The 14,278-nt window shown below is 47.6% G+C and overlaps 1 protein-coding gene across 1 annotated transcript in view; it reads right to left on the reverse strand.

Moving 5' to 3' along the window:
- Positions 1 to 14,278, reverse strand: part of Arhgap35 (Rho GTPase activating protein 35) — a 104,023-nt gene that overhangs the window by 31,180 nt on the left and 58,565 nt on the right. The window contains exon 3 of the mRNA XM_021657680.2: positions 10,042 to 10,186. Within this exon, the coding sequence (XP_021513355.1) occupies positions 10,042 to 10,186 (145 nt within the window). The remainder of the gene's footprint in view (positions 1 to 10,041; positions 10,187 to 14,278) is intronic.

The raw sequence follows: 14,278 nt of genomic DNA on the forward strand, positions 1-14,278 counted from the left end.
CAGGACAAAACAACTTAGTATGTAGTGAGTCCCTCCTCCTGGCCTGCAGAAGGCCTCCTACTTGCTGTACCTGGCCCATGGTCCAAAGAGGGCAGGAGTAGATGAATTCTTTCATGTCCCTTCTTACAAATGGCAACAGACAAACAGACACATGCCTCACCTACAAAGACAGGTGTACTATACTAGCTGCCTGCCAGAGTGGAGGGGAGAAACACGGCCTTAAGACAGGAAGAAGTGATGAACATGATGTGGAGGGGTGGCTCAGGAGTACCTGCCTGTGTGAGAACAGTGAGTGAGGGCTCCCACTGAGTCCCAGGCTAAGCTGCATTACCCCAGGCTGGGGCTGCAGGCCTGGGTGTAGCAATGTGGGGACCAGAACTTCTATGCCTTCTCTCCTTCCAGAGAAGAACAGAGCTCAAGAGCCCTTGAGCCCTCTAGGCTCAGGCACTCCACACTGTGGCAGCTTCTTTACTCTCCACTCAAGGCCCCACCTGACAGTGGTCTTCCTCTGCGTGCCCGGGACCCAGCCAACAATGTCCCAGTCTCAGGACAGCCCACCTGGGACCTCTCTATCTTGAAGGCTCTTCCCCAGGACAGAGAATGGCTCCAGTTCTTACCACTTTTACCCTCCTCAAAAGCAACTTAGCCTAATGTGGCAGCACATGCCTGAAATCCAACACTAGTGAAGGAGGCAGATGCAGTAGGCTCTTGAGTTTAGAGTCAGCCTGGGCTACAGTGACCAATTAAACCAATTAGAGCTACACAGTAAGACTGTCTTGACAAGCCAATCAACCAACAAGCCAATCCACCTAAAAGCCTACTCTCCAACCTTTACTATAGGACATACAGATGCTTAATCCAGAGAGCTGATACTCCTGGGAGACATATTCTCTGAAGCACAAATCACTAATGCGCTTCATAGTTTACTGTAAGCGTTGCCCTCCTTTTGCCTAGCTGTAGCACATGCTACATCCTAGGGGCAAGGCCTTGTGTTGTTGTCCAGCAGTGAATGTCTAGCATCCTGAAACAAAGCACACAGCATAAGACGCCCAGTCTCTACTTGCAGGGCCTTTGATTGATCCAGGCCCACTACTTTGAGAAATAAACAAGAATAAGACAGCATGTGAGAGATCTCTGGGGGAAAGCTAATTCCTAAGCTCCTTGCAGACCTGGACGGTAGGACATGCAACCAACAGGAAACCAGGATTTCAACCACAAGAACGAGTGGCAACAAGTTAAAAATGAAATTTTACAGCAGAGCTACAAGAGCTTCCCACTCACTGTTCTGGGATTGTTTGAGGGCAAGCACAGAATTTTTGAGGTTCAGTCCTAAAAGGTGGGTAAGGTCACTGGCTGGGAGACAGGAAGCAGTTCTGCCCACAAACATGGTAGAACTGGGATTTTTATAGCAATTACATGGGTTCCAGAGTCCATGCTGACCCACCCTGCTACGGCCTTCAGCAATTCATAAAAGACTTTCCTCAGGCAAGCTACTCTCGGTGGGGAGTAGCCTGTTCTGGACACTGAGTGCTGGCACCTCTGTGCAGGGGCAGGTAAGGGGTCACTATCCTGGACAATGTCAACAGCAGCAGCAGAGGCAATGGCCGCAGGTTTATTAGTTATGGCCACTAGTTACTCTTACAAGGTCTGTAATGCTTTCACTAGTCCCATTTTACAGCTCATGGACTGAAGACAATACAAGGTTAAACAGCTGCTAGTAAGCAGCAAAGCCAAGGCTTGGCTAGAGGTTCATCCTGGGCAGGTTATTCACTCTGGGAGAAAGAAGCCGCTGCCGCCACCACCGCCACCACCACCACCGCCACCACCACCACCACCACCACCACCACCACCACCACCACCACCACCACCGCCACCACGTGCTGAACACAGAACAGGGCCTTATACTGAAGGCCTCTGCAGCAGACCTACTGTTAATGACAGTGGCATTCTGTGCCCTGCCCCCACAGGCGTGCTCAGTTGTCTCTGAGAGTGTGTTCTGTAAGGCTGTCTCCCAAAGGCCTCCGCTCTAATGGCAAGAACTGTTCCCTGAAGATGTTCCCATCAATTAGTAGTGAAACCTAAATCTGCCGTGCAGAAAGCACTGGACACATTTATCCAGGCAAATGAGCTGGGGGAGGGCACAGCTGAGCCGTTCTTTCTATGGAGGGTTTCACTTGTGCTAAGGAGCTGGGGTTACTTCTGAGTAAGCACATGCACAGGAGCACAGACTCGACAGAAGCGTCTGCAGGCCACTGGATTATCTAGAGCTTGCCTCCTAACTCATCCTCTCACACCACCTGAGAGTTTCTGTTCTGCAGTCAGTCCGGGTGAGTGAGACCTACGAATCTCTGTGAAGTGTCAGGGAGAATGCCACTTACCTGTTCCACACACAGGCAACATTTAAGCAGAGAACAATGGTGAGACAAGCAGGAACTCTGGGGTCATCAAGATTTGTGAACCAGCCTGAGAACTAGACACCACAGAAAGCCACAGTAGAGAGGGGAGCTGCAGCCAGGCGTAGTGGTGAGCTCGTTTAATCCCAGCAGTCGGGAGCCTCATCTACAGAGTTCCAGGCCAACCAGGCCTACACAGAGAAACCCTGTCTTGAACCCCCACCCTCCTCCCAAAGAAGAGAAGAGCTGCAGGCACAGGTGCAGCCAAGTGCCTCCTCGGTAGAAGCATTCAGCCCCTACAGGAATGTGTGTCACTGTGGTGTCCTCAACCTCATCCCTGACCCTAACAGACACCAAGCCACAGAACCATCCTGTTCAGCATGCTAAACTGAATTATTTATTAGCCTGCCTTCTTTCTAGGCATCCTTGGGTTGAGTATACCAACCTGCATGTACAGAGCGCTCACTGCAGGATTGACTTTATAACCACCCCACAGAGTGCTGAGTGAGAGAAGACAAGTACAAAGGGAGTCCACCGTCAAAGCTACTCTGCCCCGTCAGAAGCCAGGACAGCACTTTCCCTTCCTGAGGGAAAGAACCACGAGGGCATGGCTAGGATTGCTCACCTTCTGCTCCTTCTCTGGGCTGGCTGCAGAAGCACAGGCATGCTGCATCATGCACATCTGTACTCATGAACGGTTCACTTATCCTAATGTACAGTCAACTGCAATGACAAGTTGTTTTTGTTTGTTTTGCTTTCTTTTAAGACAGGGTTTCTCTGTGTAGCCTTGGCTGTCCTGGACTCCCTCTGTAGACCAGACTGGCCTCAGAACGCACAGAGATCCGCCTGCCTCTACCTCCCTGAGTGCTGGGATTACAGGCGTGCACCAGCACGCCCAGCTGACAAGTTTTAAGAAATCTACTGTGGACACAGTCCACTGCTATTCAGCCTGCTGCTCTGGAGAGGTCTTCATTTTGATGTTCACCACAGAGTAAGCCAATCATCAGGCCTTCTCCTAAAAACAGAGAAGATTTTGGTTCTCAGAATCTGCTGCTATGACTTCACAGCCAGTGGACTTAATACTAGGCAGTGCAGGGAAAGGGGTTCACTAGAATATTAAGGTCCCCAAATTTTCTCCATGGTAACTTTTTTGTTGAGGTTGGGCCATTTGTCTTGTAAACATGGCATATCTGATTTATCCAGTACTGTCTCTTGATATTTGCCCACTGCTGGCGGGCAGGCTAGGTCAAACCACTGTTAACATGGGAAGCTTAGCCCTCTACAGCATAGGGTACTTCAATTACTAGTTAACGGGCTTGGTGATTTTTTTTTCTTCTCTTTGGGGAGACAAAGTCTTATTGTGTAGTCCTGGCTGGCCTACAACTCACTAGTTAGACCAGGATGGCCTCAAGCATATAGATCCAGATGTGTCTGCCTCCCGAGCGCTGGGATTAAAGAAATGAACCATCTGACCAGTTATACATATCTACACACACATATGTACCCAGTAATTTATTGTTGACACAGCACCTTCTGCTTCAGCCTCCCAAGTAACGACACTAGAGACATGACCGATCACAGCTGGCTTAGGCTGTAAGACCTAAGTTTTCTGAACCATTCAGCCAGCAACTCTCTGAGTTTCTTAAGATCAACTTCACTATGGCACAATACCAATAATAAAATTTATACATGAGCAAAATCATCACAATCAAGACACAGAATGCTGCCCCCCCCCCCCGATTCCCAGGGTTCTTTGTAGTAAGTCAATGCTGGGCCAGCTCCTAGGCCACACTGACCTGCCTGCTGCCAGAGAGTGGCCCTCAGTGCAGAGTTCTACAGGTGTTCCTGTGCTTTTGTGCCCAGCTTCTGTCACTCTTGGCAGAGCAGCAGTCTATCACGTTAGCGGGCGCAGCAATGTGAGCTCTTTAGCTTCCACTGTGTGTTCCACGGAGCAGATACACCACAGCTTGTTCACCTGCTGGGGGATGTCTTCGTTCCTTCCAACCTGGGCCTCTCCTCAACAAACTGTGGTATGTGAGTCTGGGTAAACATGTTTTTACTTCTCTAGGGCAAATAAATACCTCGAAGTGGATGGGCAAGTATAGATTCAACTCTTTCCTAATTTGCCAAAGAGCTCCACAAAGCCACCCACCTTCCCTAGGCCCCTCCACAGTTTCTTTGATGGTGCTAACTAGTCTACCTTCTCGCCAACACCTGATCCTGCTAGTCACTTTATTCCCTATCATTTCAAACCTCAATCACATTTTGTGCTGATTAACTATGGATGTGTGACTCTGTCTACTTCTTTAGTCCTGGACATCATGAAGCAGCCCAAGCTCAACATATACTTAGCATGCTTAGCACACAGCAGGTACTTTTTATTGAATTTGGCTGGATAAAATCTGCCAACCCAGCCAAGCGTGACGGCACTTGCTTATAATCCCAGCACTCTGGGAGGCAGAGGCAGGAGGATCACTGTGAGTTCAAGGCCAGCCTGGTCTACAAAGTGAGACCAGGACAGCCAGGGCTAAACAGAAAACAACAACAACAACAACAAAATTCTGCCACCACCAGCAGCAGATTATTTTTAGACTACTATTTTTAGAACTCATGAGTTCTCAGGAAGTCTCCGTCTCCCTATGAGCATCTGGGGCTTCCCCTCTCAGGCAGGCTGACGGGTTACACTGTCTAGCAAGGTCCAGTGCCCCGGAAGGCAGCAGTTGCTTCACAGAACCACTAAATGACCACACACTGCACCATAACCAAGGCTAGGTGTAGGACCTCATGCTAGGCCTTCCCACAAGTTTTGTTTTTGTTTTTTCAATTAATTTTTTTTTTTAGACAGGCCTTCAGAATGTAGCCGTGGCTGGCCGGGAACTCACTATGTAGACCAGGCTAGTCTTAAACTCACAGAGCTCCTCTGCCTCTGCCGCCAGAGTGCTTAAGTGTCATCACCACACTTGGTCCACAAGAACTTTTATAAATCAGTGGACTTCCGGTGCAACACTGCACCCCACTAGGGGTGGCCTCTTAGAGATGTGAGGCTTTCTCAAGGGGCATGTGGCACTGTTCCTGATGTCAGAGGATGGCACACACTACCATCTTCTTACCAGTAATGCTAACCCTGCACCGTGATAACAGCAAGGCCCTCCCAGAAAGGAATGAAGGGTTAAGATGTCCCTCCCCAGCCAAAGGGCTAGCTGACCACCACACCTGGGTTTTTCAAACAATAGAACAAGCCATCACGAAACACAAACACAAACAGACACAGACACACAGGTCCTAAATAATGACAGCTCACACCAACAGCCACAAACATGCACTGATTAGGAAGTGGGCTGATGACTAGCCATTTTTGGCATTATTTGGCAGCTGCCAGGCTTCCTTGACTTCAGGGGCTTTTTATATCCATGGTAACTAACTAAAATTAAAGTGTACCAACAGGGGGCTGCAGAGATGGCTCAGTGGTTAAGTAGTCACTGCTCTTCCAGCTCTTCCCGAGGACCCAGGTTCAATTCCCAGAACTCACACGGTGGTTCCTAACTGTCCAGTTCCAGGATTCAACACCCTCTTCTGGCATCCACAGGCCCTGTACATACAGTGCAGACACACATGCAAGCAAACAGCCACATATGTAAAAATGAAGTCTTTTAAAAAAATGTAACCTCAGATTCGAGGCATGTACACCAGTTATGTACACAGAAAGGCCTGAGTATTTCAGACAGGTACCTTCTGCCCATGAAGCCACTTCATTTTTCCCCACCATGGCTGCCTGCCATGCTTGCTACAGGGCTAGGGACCTCTCAGAAAGCAAAGCAATTAAGAAAGAAATAGCAGATGGGCAATCCCTGAGCATCACTCTATCCCTGCCCGCTGTCAGAGAACAAGGTCAGAAGTCACAGCCACGTTTGGTCTTACATACTTTTCTATGTTAAGAAGCTACAGATGAGGCTGTGTCACATTAGGAACAACTGCTTTGGGACGTGGGTGCCAGGCGCTGAGCATCTGGGACACACTGACGAGTAAGGGACCCTGAACGCTCCCTCAGAGGGTCCTGTAATATTAGAGCATGGTCATTTCCCAAACCACAGGAAACCTTGATTCAGTCTGGCTGGAGAACTAGGCTTTGGGAGTTATTTAAGCACCAAGGGCAATTCCAAAGTAAACCTTTTTCTGAGCAGGTATTCTCAGAACAGTGAGGTTCTAAGGTGACCGCTTACCCTACTACCAGACACTCAATGCAGAACTCAATGCTCCTACTCCCTGTCATGAAGCAGGGAGCTCAATTAACTGGCTAGTATCCTCTGTTACTTAGGAGTCACACTGCTCCACAAGGGAGCAGTACTCTATGGCCTCAACCAATTTTCCATGTAAATGAAAACCAAAGGCCAGGGCGAGCATATGACAGAAAAACAGGCCCCGGGCTCCCCACCACAGTGACTCTCGGGAGGTCCCAGAGCAGCTGTGGTGCTAACATGCTCTCTTGCAGCCTTTCCATGTAACTGGAGCTGAGGGGGTGAAGAGTCTAACACTCGATTAGCACAGCAGGCACAGAGGCCGACCCCACAGCTGCCTAACAGCATCTGCACATGAACCTGGGAGCTCGAACTGCTGGCCCCTGCCTCAGGACAATGAAACTCCATGCAACATGAGACACAGGGAAAGAAACTGGTCATGAAAAGAACAAGAACAAACCAGAATCAATCTGCACCTATATCCCAGTGTTCACCTACTCCGGAAGAACTTCAACAGAAGTTGGATTATAAATAAAACAGCAGGAATGGCAGTTTTCACATGAGACAGCCATGAAAGGTGGAGGCAGAAGGATGAAAAATTTACAGGTTCATCCTCACGGAGGATAAAACCCTACCTCAAAAACAAACAAACAACAAACCCCCATCCTCCACAACTGTTAAAGGTGCTGGTATGGCTTAAGCTGTGCCCTTTTACAGACTGTTGGGTCCTCCTCCCACCACACACTCCCCTCTGCTGTCTGTGCTCCTGCGTGGTGCACTGTTTGGGCTGAGAGATGGGTGGGAGGAAGCATCATGCCCGCCTGACCTCTCAAGCCTGCCTCTGAAATGCAAGGTGCAGTGTTTGTTTCATCTGCCAGAGCCATGTGCCAAGATGATGGGGACAGATGAACTGGGGACAAGAAAGAACTGGGTGTGGATTCTGCTGATGTTGGTCCGCTCTGACAGGAAGGATGTTGTTTCTGCTGGTCTGGGAGGGCTCGCCTGGACACCCTGTGAAACTGTGAAGTTACATGGTTACTCCTCCCATGGTGACGAGCGGGAGAGAGGCCAGTGACAGCACCCACTCTACCGAGAAGTTCAAGCTGAGGAAATACAATCCATCCAGTAACACGGCTCAAGCCCACAGAGCCTGCAAGTTCACCTCACGGATGTGTCCTGCTTGAGGGGGCAGTGGCCCTGTGCAGCTTAAAGTCAGCTCAGCAAATTCAAACACGGACATTATTAATACAATCAAGGGTAATGATGTTTTTCTTTCTGGTGCTGGAGGTAGAACCCAGTACTTATGCTGAGCAGGTGCCTGAACAATGAAGATGTGCCCTAGCCCTTGGCAAATACTGTTTTCTTTCAAAAATTATTTATCAGGATCTTCATCATCAGCGTCATCAGTGTAGCACATAATTTACTTTTATGTGCATTAGTGTGGTGCCAGATCCCTTGGAAATGGCGGTACAGACAGTTGTGACCTGCCATGTGGGTGCTGGGAATTGAACCTGGGTCCTTTGGAAGAGCAGCCAGTGCTCTTCACCATTGAGCCACCTCGCCAGGCCACTAGATAAAAGTTTTCTATGTGAATATCTTATATGTAATATTTTTATACTCCCAGGTGACAGTGCCAGTGTAGTATGAAGCCCTTTTCACCTTTCAACAGCCTTTACTACCTTCAAATTGGCAAACCCACAGAAAAGGGGGGGAAGCCAGGGCTGTGGTGACACACAACTGTGATCCTAGCAAAGAGAAGGCAGACGAGGAGGCCAGCCTGATTTTCAGACCAGGAGTCAGGACTCTTCTTTTTTCAAAACAGACTCAATTCGCTTCATTTTTCTTGTATAAAAACCCTTATACAGTAGCCACAGCTACAGCCTGATGGGTCTCCTGAACAGACTCTGGTGTGGGCTTTCACAAGATGATCAGCGAATTCCTGGTAAGGAGACTTGGTGAACACAGCCTCTTTCCAGAGGTCAGGGATCAGGTAGCTATAGGTCTTGGAGATGGCATCAAAAGTGGCCTCGACAAGGTTGCCCAGGTAACAGTGCAGCCCCTGGCTGATAGGTAGCCATCAACACTGGCCATCATCAGGAACTTCTTGGGTACAGGAGCAGAAACGATGCCAGTGCCTCTGTGGGCAGAAATGAAACGAACCAACACAGAGCCACAGTGGCCTGTCAAGATTTAGGACTCTTGGAGTATGTGTATGGCCGGGCACCAAGATTTATGCCACCCACTTGGGTCCCCCTGAGTCCTGTGGCCCTTCTACAATGCAGGCCAGTTACTAGTGGTTATTGATCTAGTGACTAGTGGTGAACAGACTCAGCAGGGATTCCGCTCCAAGCACGGCCATACACACGCTGAAAGATTTATCAGGGCTCCAGAAGGTCTCTCTTAGCTACCCTGCCTCCTCTTTTGATACAGGGTCTTTCTGTATAGCTCCGATTGGAACCCAGAGGCCTGCCTGCCACTGCTTCCCAACTGCCAAGATTTAAGGTGTACAACCTACATTCTTTTTTTTTTAAATTAAAGATTTATTTATTTATTATGCATACAATGTTGTGTCTGCCTGTACACTTGCACGTCAGCAGAGGGCACCAGATCTCATTATAGATGGTTGTGAGACACCATGTGGTTGCTGGGATTTGAACTCATGACCTCTGAAAGAACAACCAGTGCTCTTAACCTCTGAGCCATCTCTCCAGCCCACAATCTACATTTTTAAGCTCAACCAATAATGCTTGGGAATTCAGTGACAAGTGCCTGCTAAAGGACCTCCTCAAAGATCCCTGAAAGCAGTTAAGAGAAAGTAGAGAGAAACAATGGTGTAAGACTGGAAAACAAAGAGACTATACAGAGCCTGTCAATAAAATGAAATAAAATTTTGTTATCTCAAAAACAGAAAACCTTGAGGCAACTTCGCTTTGTTGCATCTCACATTCTCCTGCGTGAAAAAACCCCCCACCTACTCGATCACAAGATATCTAAGCATTGTGAATGTTTTCTTACCTCAGAGCACAGACCCCGAGAGTCTCTGATACCTGATCAGAATGCCAGGAATGGTAACAGTCTCAAATACTTGTTCCCATTATTAAATGCAGTATGTGTCCCATACAGAACCCTCTTCCCCACTCTCCAGCCCTTTCCAGACCCACGAGGGCACACAAACAAGCAGGCAACGCCAGAACAGCTGGCCACACGCTAACGCCGGCTCCGTGCTGAGGGCAGATCTGCTCCCACACACTCGGGTCTAGTCAAGGCCACATGTCAGCCTCCTGACTGAGGCTGCAGCTGTCAGAGCACCTTCCCTGGTAACATCTCTGATTTCCAGAAAGCTCACAAAGCCAGCTCTCCTGCAAGCTCCCTGTGGGGAATGGGAGGTGCTGTCTGCTGCGGTGGATGCTTACCTGTGGCTTCAATGTACTCAATGCACCTTTCAATAAAAATGGGGATCGGCTTCTCTGGAGTCACCACGGTTGTTAAGGGCACCCCAAAATAGTTACTCTCCCAGGTTGCCTTTGTGATGGATGGCCGGGGCTTAGGCTTTGGTTTCTGTTCAGGAAAGACAAAAGGAAGCACAAAAACAAGGTGAGCACCACACGTATCGGCATAGTGTCTGCCCATGGGCTCCAGACAGGAACTGGCAGCTGGTACACAGTGCTGAGAAGATTTCAAGCAAGACAAACAGGGCCCAAATTTGCTCATCTCCCTAAAAGCATTTTAGGGCTCCAAATATCACACAAGATACTGGAAAGCTGTCACACAGTCACACCTTTAGTGTGAGAGTGCATTATTAGAACAGAGATGTTTATGAGAACCAGGCCAAGTTTACTTAATAAAGTTAACAATATAATGGCACCCATATCCTCCACCGGGGAAACACGCCGGAGTAAACAGGAAGTTTTCCAAACAATCTACATGGATGATAGATGGCATATACTCAAAGATGACTGATGTTGTGAAAAGATCAAACACGAGTGCAAAAACTAGTAATTTCCTCTTTCCGGAAAAGAAAGATAGTGATATTGATCAGCCTGGGGTTAAGTCCTGGTGTTTTCCACATTAGGAAATGGTAAAGCCTACTAACCAAAAAGACTAACATGACCCAGGCCCATGCTTGGAATTTCAGCCCCAACGAGGCTGAAGCAGGAATATCAACAGTTCCAGGCCATCCTGGACTACATAATGAGCTATCCACCCACCCACCCACCCAGCCTGCCAACCAACCAACCAACCAAACAAACAAACAAACAGAAGGGACAGGCAGTGACAGCCACTGAGATTTACTATGTTTCCAAACAAGCCCCGTATGTACACCCTTTAAAACCTCGCAACCTTTCACTTTTCCAAGAAAAAGAAGTCACACAGGTCTAAATGACTAAGTGAAAATGCTAGATCCCTAAAACTCACACCCTATAGCTGAGACAGAATGCCTCAAAATCACTCAAACTGTGCCCACCCAATCTTAAATTTTAGTACTTTGAAGTACTTTTAGTACTTTTAGTATTTTGAAGCTCACGTGGGAAAACAAAACATGTTTCATACCAATGGAAATTCCCCAAAGCCAAGGAACCAGGCTCAGAATGTCTGCCTTTGTTATATCATCTACTAGCGTGGTGTGTCTGTAGCAATCAGGTCTCATTTCCAAGAGGCTCAGCCCGAGGCGGCAGGGCAGGTGCCTCCCCTTGACAATGTGTATGGGCTATAAACTTATTCAGAGCTCTTTCCATAAAACCTGCAGGAGACATCCAACTGCCAGGTCACAGGTCAACCCTTTTCATTTTCATTCATTTTAGTGCTCTTTATAAGGGAGCATGTTCCTTCCCGTTTAGTCTGAGATTCCTTAATAACTTCCTGTGCAAACGAAGAGGAGGAGGAGCATGTTTCGGGACTAGAGCGCGCAGAGTCAAACTGAAAAGCACACTGGGCTGCTAACTGGAAATAAATCAAGAGGCAAAGAGAGCCCAACCATAAGCCTGCTAAGTAACTCAGTGAGGAGGTCCACACATTCTAGTGGCTCAGCCCTGCCACATACAAGCCATAGCTTGAGGTAAGTGCGCACTGCACCCATGACTTCTGATCTTTCCTTCTGGACAAATCTAGACTGCCCAGCAGTGTGTGATGCACGCCTGCAACATATACTAGTACAAAGCTCAACCTAATGGATTTAAGCTTTACTGCCAGGCAGGCACTATGTCCCAGCAAGTGCAACAGTGGCAATGACTGCTATGGGGGTAACCGACTGCTTTCTGATTGGCTCTGAGGCCTGCTCCAAAGGAGGGAGTTCTGGTACAGTAAACCTGGTGAAAATTCCAGCATGAGTGAATGAAGGAAGGGCTCCTAAGGCTCCATCTTCTGTGGAGCTATTGACAACTGATGGCTTCTCAGGGGGAGTCATTTTCCTTCTGGCATGTGGATATTGGTATGTTGCCCACATGCATGCAGGTAATACCAATTATACCCTGTATATTAAAAATAAATAAATAAAATAATTAATTAAAAAAAAAAAGACAGCTCAGTGTGGTGGTGCACGCCTTTAATCCCAGCACTCAGGAGGCAGAGGCAGGTTTGAGTTTGAGGCCAGTCTGGTCTACAAAGTGAGTCTAGGACAGCCAAGGCTACACAGAGAAACCCTGTCTTGAAAAGCCAAAACCAAACAACCAAACAACAACAAACTAAAGTTAAAAAAAAAAAAAAAAAGACAGGAAGGCTAAGTGGGTGGCATGGGTTGGAGAAGGTAGATATGATCAAGATACATTGTATATACATGAATGAAACTGTTCAGAGCCTGGAGTGGTGGCCCACACCTTTAATACTAGTACTTGGGAGGCAGAAGCAGGTTGATCTGTGTGAATTTGAGGCCAGTTTGTTCTGCATGCAGAGTAAAACAGCAAGGGCTAGAGAAAACTTGTCTCAAAAAAAGACACGAAAAGAAAATCTCAAAGAATGTAAAATAAAATAAAATAAAGTAAAATGAAATAGAGCCTGGAGTGGTGGTATAAGCCTTTCGTTCCAAAAGGCATGAAGTAAGGGCAGGCAGCTCCCTGAGTTCAAGGCTAGCCTGGTTACACAGTGAGTCCAAGGTCAGCTAAAAATACACGGTGAGACTCAGCCCCGAATACCCCAAAGCAATTTTCCTGCTGGTGATGCGGCTCAATTGACAGGATACCTGCCTGGCATGCTTAACATTATGGGTTTGATGCCCAGATCCACATAAGACCGGGTGTGGTGGGGCATGCCTTTAATCACAGCACTTGGAGGTGGAGCAAGAGTGGAACAAGAGTTCAAGGTCATTCCTGACTAGACAGCAAGTTTGAGGCCAGGCCCTAACTAGCTCAGAAAAGCAGATTTCAAGATTTTCAATGTGACTGACGCCGCCAAGGACCCTCTCATCTCTATCTCTATCCCGACAGTACCCCACTCACAGAGTTATGGACATGAAACAGCAGATGTACACTGGAGCAGCCTTGGGTCAACTAACACTCATTCTCCCTTTAAGCATCCCTGCCACCTAAAAGGTCAGTTCTGGAGTGTGACAACCAGTGGCTGACCATCTGCATTAAAACACTTCCATCAGTCCTACCAAATTTCTCTGTCAGAATGAAGACAGAACTATTTCTCAGTAAAACTGAAGCTTCCAAATCAACTGATGCTAGGGCAAAGAGTGGAATCAAAAGGCAGGAGATGAGCTCAATTCTCCCAGTCATCACTAGGATGCCTTCTGGTCCTTGTTCTATCATCTAGTCAAACTGAAACAACATGCTCCTCAGAACGGTGCTCAGGTGTATGCTACCAAGTTATTGGCTAGAGGTATTTGTTTCACCCAAGTACTTTCTATGCATCAAATTTTCTTTCTTTCTCCACAACTCCCACCCCCTTTGGTGGTAGGGCAGAGAACTTGATAATAAGGCACCTGCTCCTAAGGCTGAGGACCCTTTTCTATTCCCAGAACCTACATGGTGGAAGAAGAAACACTATTTGTGAAAGTTGTCCTCTGGCCTCTAAAGGCACAAGACGTGCCTGGGCCTACACCAAAAACAATGGAGAAGGAGGAGCAAGAGGAAGAAGGGGGGAAAGGAAGAAGGGGAGGGAGGGAGGGAGGAAAGGAAGAGAGGAGCCCTGGAGATGAGTACAAGGAAATCACATGTGGCAGGATCAGTGTGACTGCAAAACTTGTACTTACACTACTTGGGGGAAGTTTCTGGACAGGCAGAATGAGCAAACGGATGCTGGAAAGGAGTGCAGGTACATGAACTAGCTGGAGAACTTTTTTGTTGTTGTTGTTTATTTATTACTTATACAGCACACCAGAAGAGAGTACCAGATCTTACTATAGATGGTTGTGAGCCACCATGTGGTTGCTAGGAATTGAACTCAGGGCCTTTGGAAGAACAGTCAGTGTTCTTAACCTCTGAGCCATCTCTCTAGCCCTGCTGGAGAACTTCTAAAGGTAACTGACACTGGTCTACTCAGAAGTTACTGGAGACTTCTGAAGATTTTATTTGTGTGTATGTTTTATCTTACTCTTTATTGCTGTGATAAGACCACAGGCAACCTGGGGAGGAAATAGTTTTTTTTTGGTTACAAAATCCCTATTACAGTTCATCATTTAAAGAAATCAGGGCAAGAGCCTAGACATAAGAA

This window comes from Meriones unguiculatus, chromosome 1, assembly GCF_030254825.1.
Source record: "Meriones unguiculatus strain TT.TT164.6M chromosome 1, Bangor_MerUng_6.1, whole genome shotgun sequence".
Lineage (NCBI taxonomy): Eukaryota > Metazoa > Chordata > Mammalia > Rodentia > Muridae > Meriones > Meriones unguiculatus.